The following is a 6,943-nucleotide window of genomic DNA, read 5'->3' as shown; positions in this document are numbered from 1 at the left end:
CTTTATAATATTTTTTAAATATATTTTTTTTAATTTTTCATTTCTTGATAAATAAAAAATTTGTTTAAAAAATCTTTCTATTATTATTATAAATACTCTTACAACTATTCAACTTTTATTTGAAATATTTTTTAAATGTTTTTTATGATTTAGACGATATTCACTGTGAAAGAAAAAAACTTTTTTTCTTAAGAGATTCCATTCTTAAGAGATTTCATTCCTTTAATATGCGACTTAGCACTTATAAAAAAAATCGTAATCTTTATTTTTGTTTATATTTTAACTTAATATATCCAAAACTTAAATATTAAAATTGAAGAAAGACAATTGCAGATTGTGTTTCCTTTTATGAGAGCATCTCCTAAAGTCGCAATAAAAGCATATAATTTATTATAAGTTTTATGTAGAAATCAATAAAATTTCATAGATCACTTTTATCTATTACTCACATAAAATTTAAAAGAGGGAATTTCAGTACTTTTAGTTTAGTTGGCAAACGGTAGCACAAGCATTTCTTCATTAAATAAAATTGCTTATCTTCGTATTATTCAAATCGTTTATTTCCGCAAAACACGAACAGTAACATTTTATTATATTTATTTTATAATTTTCCACTCAACAATATGTTGTGTACAACATGTAATATAACACTGTACATAACTGCAGTTAAGCCTACTCTACAATATGATCTTTGTTTCCTATTTTTTTCCACTTTTTACCTCTTGCCTTCTTGCCTTTTATTCATGGCGAATTCGATTGGAAGAACTGGTGCACATTAAAGCCGTTGTACACTGATTTAATTTGAATATAAAAATGAAATGCAAATATTTCGAATTATAAAATACATATTTTACCTAATAGTACAATAAAATGTATTGAATATTTCAGGATTTAATCGATTTCTATATTTATAAATATATCTTGATTTTGTGTACGACGGTTTTAATAGGCTCCAGTGCGCACTGAATGCGCTCAATTGAATTCGCCACCAATTTCTTTGTTTTCTGTTATTTGAGACAAAAGTATTGATGAACTTCGTAAGAAACACGTAAAAAGAAATGCGATTGTCTATAAAAAAATCAAGAAGAGAAAAGGAATAAGTTAAAAAGCAAGAGATAGGAAGCAAAGAACATTGTGGATTAGGAACATTAGGATAGGAAATTATAACATAGATATAATATTATTACTAGTTTGTGTTCTGCGAATTGTTACAAATATTTTAGTTTAAATAAGATTAAAATCATTTTAAAATTATTTCCATGGTTATTGCAGGAATATTTAAATTGAATTGATTATCATTATGAAGCATCAACAAGTAACCGTAGACATGACGAACATGGTGTTTACCGCTTGCTCCTATTTGGCACTCGCCGGAGCAGTCTGGATATTTTTGCGACTGATCCAGGCCTGTTTTTGGCTACCGAAACATTTGAAAAGGCAAAATGATGTTCAAAGAATGTTGCAAGATAAGGTAAACTTGACTGTCTTTCAATAATTTTGATTACTTTTGTTTTTTTTTCTTAATTGATGCATATGCATAACACAAATCAATGCACATGGAATCTTATATTTAAGATCGTTTCAAGTACAGTCTTAAGATGTCGTGAAGTCAGAGAATTGTATTAGCATTTTAAGACATTATTTAAGATGATCTTAAAATAAAAATGAACTATGGATGCCTAATATAATCTCTGCAAAAAGTGACTGAAATTGAAAATTTATACTAATTATCCTTATCCTTATAAAAATAAATGTTATACGTGTAAAACAATTAAAAAAAATTAACATTTATGATCTGGCTCGTCATTGAAAAACAATATAAAATTCTATGATAAAAACGGTCAAAAATGAGCTAACAATACAAAGATGTTGAAAATAATAAATATATTTAATAAATTAAATAATTACATATAAAATTCAAGCAAAACTATTTTCGAAATTACTATGTCTTCATCAATCGCACAACGAATTGGCAATACTTAATTTAAATCATATTACATAAACATAGTTATAAATATGAAATAGTGAAAATACGAAATTGTTTTTTTTATGTTCATCAGCATTTTTGCGATCATGCTGCTTTGACGATCAATTAAAAATAACGCAGGCTTAATTATTTTGATTATTTCTTGGTCATTTCGTATCTTCGCCTTTTTATATTTGTGATGTTTTTGTAATATGATTTAAATTGCTCATTGTCAATTCGTTTTGCAACTGATGAAAACATACTAATGTCAAATTTCGCTTGAATTTTGTATGTAACTGCTTAATTTATTAAATATATTTATTATTTTCAACATTTTTGTGTTCTTAGCTCGTTTTTGGCCGTTTATTTATTATGGAATTTTGCATTATTTATCAAGGTTTATATTTAACAATGCAATTTTATAGTTTAAATGAAAATTTTTTCATTTTATCTTAATTATTTTTTAAAGACATGCTTATTTTCTATTAAAAATTTTTTTGATTCAAATTCTGAATCATTACCAAACTTTTTATATTATTTTCAAATATAATTTTGAAATATTTGACATTTTCTTATTTTGTTAAAAAATACACATAACATATTAAAAATTGTGAACATTAATTAAAACGAACAAAGATTTATTTAATTCTTTCTCTTTTTTTAATTATTTAAAAATAGTTAATACGAAAACCTTTTAACCTTTTGACTGTCGTGTCATTTACATTTCGACAAAATTCATAAGAATCCTATCACTTATTTACATATATTTTATTTATTTAATTAAGAATGAATTTTACTAAGTATTTTAAGAGATTAAAGACACAATATAAATAAAAAAAAACAGAATATAAAAATGACACATTATTATGAATTGATTAGATTTATTAAGTTCAACGTCAATATCAGCTTGGCAGTCAAAATGTTAATATTTCGTGAGATAATCATTAATTATTATAAACGTACAATTCTTTAGGTGGATAGTTATGAGAAATATGTGTTGGAATGCGAGGAGAAGGAAAGGGCAGAAATGTTGGATCAGATCGACGATGAGAAGAAGAATCTCGAGATGTCAGAAAAGTGGAAGGAACGAAGGGAATGCCTTGATATGCTTAAGCGAGAATTAGAAAGAGTTCGCGAAGGCAAAGACATGTCCGATTGGGATGCCTTGCTAGACGAGGAATTGAAGAAGCACGAGCTGGAGTCGAAACTTCTGGAGGAAGAAGAAGAAAAGGAAGATTGTAAGAATGATGTTAGTAAAGAGAAAAGCGACAATGAGAAAGAAACAAAAAAAGTTGAGATCGATTCCGAACCGAAGAAGAAGAAGTAATGACTATATGTGTTTTAAAAGTGCCTTATCGAGACTTTACGATAATTTTTTCTTATGAAGAAACAATTGCATGAAAACAAAAATCCTCCCCCCCTCCCAAGTAAATAAATTTTCGAAATATTCCGTACTAAATGCTCATGTATAGCGCATAATAAATCAATCAAATCAAATCAAATAGTCACAAAATGCTTTAGTAAAAATCAGAATTCAGAGGATACCAATTTTTTATTGATTTGATGATATTTTACTGAAAATTTATTCATTTTCTTAATATATATAGTTTTAGTAATTTTCAATAATTGTTAGAAAATGGGAAGTAATTTACATAAAAAATTACAACAATAATCGTGTGATAACAATCGCATTACAGTTAAAGAGAGATAAATAGCTGCAAGTACGCGCAATACTTGTAAATGTGTTCCCAAAGTAGAAATTACAAACAACTATTACTTTTATACACATATAAAATATACATGCATATTATATATGTATGATACACATACGTATGTCCAGTAAGCAAAAAACATTTTAATGTTACTACAATGTTACTGAAATGTTCCAAAATTCTTGCCTATTAGGTACAATTAAGAAAAGTAGTAATTTCTTAATCCAAACAGTCATAATCCAAGAGTGAAAGTGAATTAGTTTAGACGTATGTACAAAATACTTTGTTTCGTCCTTGTCGTCATTACCGGGATCAATATATGCAGAACAAATCGTGAACGTCTACCTCGAGGAATTCGTTTTTCATACATATTATGATATCACATTATCGATATTTTCTCTACGTGCGCATTAATATACGTCACAATTTACTTAACCGTTAGGAATTGTGGTAGTGCTCCTATAATGGGCTCGATGCTCAATCGTAAATAATGTAAGTGACATCGTATTTACTCACATATGTATATCTCATCGTGACGAACAAGTGTAATGATATTACGTTACGATGCTACGTTATATATATATATTTACTTTTGTATTCAGTGTGGATATTTTACGATATGTTTTAGGGAACACGTTTTTGCAACTATAAGAGAATAATTAATTATATTATAGAAGAATTAATATATATTACTCAATAAAAAATAAGGAACACTTTAGAACACGCTCAAAATTGCACAATATTCAGAACCGTAATTCGATGAAAAATTATCACAGATAAAAATTCAAAAGCATTTGAAAGCTTAAAATCTCTACTTTCGAAATCAGTAATTGATATTTCAATCTGACTGATTCTTTATAGATATATATACGGACATAAATTGATACCCATCAAATCTGAAAAATTTTTACAAAAGACTTAAGATTTATGGCGTAAAATAAAATTTAAACATGCGGTTTACGACAGTCGAAAGAGTAAATCTTTACCTTTCAATTTACTTTTTTATTGAGTGTTATACGATTTTTCTTCACCGAGTTATTGAATGTTGAAGCAAAAGTGATCATTTTTGAAGATTTGAATATCCATTGTGTCCGTATATCTCCATAAAGATTAGTCAGATTAAAATATCAATTATCGATTTCGAAAATAGAGTTTTCAAATACTTTTTTGTTTGCGATAATTTTCACCGAGTACGGTATTCTGAATATTACGCATTTTTGAGCGTATTTTAAACTGTTCCCTATTTTTTGTTGAATAGTGCATATTGCAATATATGACAATTTGTACGTATACGACGTGTAATTTCTTGACTCTGTGTTTTTATATTACAACATAATATTAGATATTTGAAACGTACACGTAACACGCAGCAACCTTTGTTGTAGAATCAATAAAATGATTATAGTAATTACGATATTCGAAAATTAATATTTCTTTTAAATTTTCTTTTATGTTGATTTACGTTGACTTGTTCTAATAAAAGCCAGCTGCTAATTCAATTGCTAATGATTTGTAGTAGTTGTTGACTTATTTTTGAACTGTTTGAATGATAGATATTATTTTGAACGGACTGCAATGTAATTAAAGTATTTCTCCGGCTACAATTGCGCTAGAAAGTTAATCACGTAAAATCTACAAATATGCCTCTCCGCGCGTGTTCTTTGAAGAAAGAAACTTTTGAGGCGAGCGTACACACGCAAAAATATGTCGTATTTGTATAAATACTAGTCCGCCTGAAGACAGTTGAAATGTAGCAACAATATGTCTCGCCGATCGATGTGTGAGAAGAAAAATTTCATCAAATTACAAATTTAAACTCTAATTCAGAAACGGCAGGTATCTCCATTTTTTTTTTTTTTATAAAGTTCCTATAATATTTCTACATTACATATTTAGATCTTTAAAAAAAATCTGTAGAAGATTTTCGCCGCAAAGTATTAAAACGTTACTTCGACAAGATTTGGAATTTGTTAAAGCTGGAATGTGTTAAAAGCTGAAAGGTGAATATCTCCATTTCGGCACCGGTCTTTGAAATTTTAACCATATAGATAAAATTATTTTAAACATAATATCCAAATTTCAAAAAATCTATAAAAACTCAATTTCTTAGAGAAATATCTTAATCTTATGAGTATTTTCGAATTCGACAAGCAGGTGCATCACCTTTTACCTGTTAGTGAGAAAGCACTATCGTTTATTGGCACAGTTACAACTAGGGATGCACCGGATCGTAAAATTATTGGATACCCGAAAAGAATGTAACATCCGGTCGGATATCCGAGAAGACAATTTTTCCGACCGATATTTTCCAAATATCCGATCCGGATTCCGGGACAGTGTCTAAAAAAAATGAGACTGAGTAAAAAAGAAAAAAGGGAACGAAAAAAGCTGTTTTAATAGAAAAGATAACTGTATATAGAAAAAAATTGTGCAGCAATATAGTAGATAGATATTATGATAGCATTATGAATGTGTATATTTATTTATAGAACATTTATAAATAAAACATCAACAATTTAATGATATAAAATTTCAATTGAATATATTCCCAGATACTAATGATATTCGATTATCCGGTCGGATAATAAAAAAGTCAGATAATACCGGATACCAGATACTTTTCGGATATCCCGTGCATCTCTAATTATAATTAGAATTAGACGATTTTCTTCGGCAACGGAAAGCGAAATTTAAGAGGCATTTTGTGTAACGTGCTCTTCGTTAAAAAATTCTTAATATTATTCTTTTTTAACTCTCTCAGTCAGAAAAGACATCATTTCGATGTCGAAAATAAAAGTCAAAAGTTTTTGAAATTTCTATTGATTTCGAAAAATGGATTTTTGGCCAATTTCAATTAATTTTGGAGTTGGAAATAAAATCTTGAATTGATTTAGTTAGTATAAAATATACTACTAAATGTCACTAATAGCGTAATAGTGGTAGAGAAAATTAAAGTTCCATTGAAATTTTATTGTAAAAATAAGTATTATTGATTAGCATCATATTTCAGAGGATACATGACAAAATTATAATAAAAAAAAATTTATTTTATGAATTCGAGAACTAATTTTATGATGCACCCATCCGAATCTAAACCTTCACTTACCATGCTTCATTTCTGTGATCGTATGGGAACTGCTCCTTCGAAGAATCATGAACATAAAGCTAATAAATGTATAGTTATAACATATCTGTTCAAAGATGTTATGAAAGAAGCGGAACACATAAAAAAAATATAATTAAGATTAAATATAGTAGTAATATA

The 6,943-nt window shown here is 27.7% G+C and overlaps 1 protein-coding gene across 1 annotated transcript; it reads left to right on the top strand.

Moving 5' to 3' along the window:
- Positions 1–1,300: 1,300 nt before the first annotated feature.
- LOC108687568 (histone-lysine N-methyltransferase, H3 lysine-79 specific) lies at positions 1,301–3,433 on the top strand. Its single transcript, XM_018193421.1, has 2 exons — positions 1,301–1,471; positions 2,940–3,433. The coding sequence occupies exons 1-2, from the start codon at positions 1,301–1,303 to the stop codon at positions 3,291–3,293; spliced, it is 525 nt and encodes a 174-aa protein (XP_018048910.1). The 3' UTR covers positions 3,294–3,433.
- The last annotated feature ends 3,510 nt before the right edge of the window (positions 3,434–6,943 follow it).

The sequence above is a fragment of the Atta colombica genome, unplaced genomic scaffold (genome assembly GCF_001594045.1).
Source record: "Atta colombica isolate Treedump-2 unplaced genomic scaffold, Acol1.0 scaffold208, whole genome shotgun sequence".
Taxonomy (NCBI): domain Eukaryota; kingdom Metazoa; phylum Arthropoda; class Insecta; order Hymenoptera; family Formicidae; genus Atta; species Atta colombica.
This window is presented reverse-complemented; position numbering and strand designations above follow the sequence as displayed.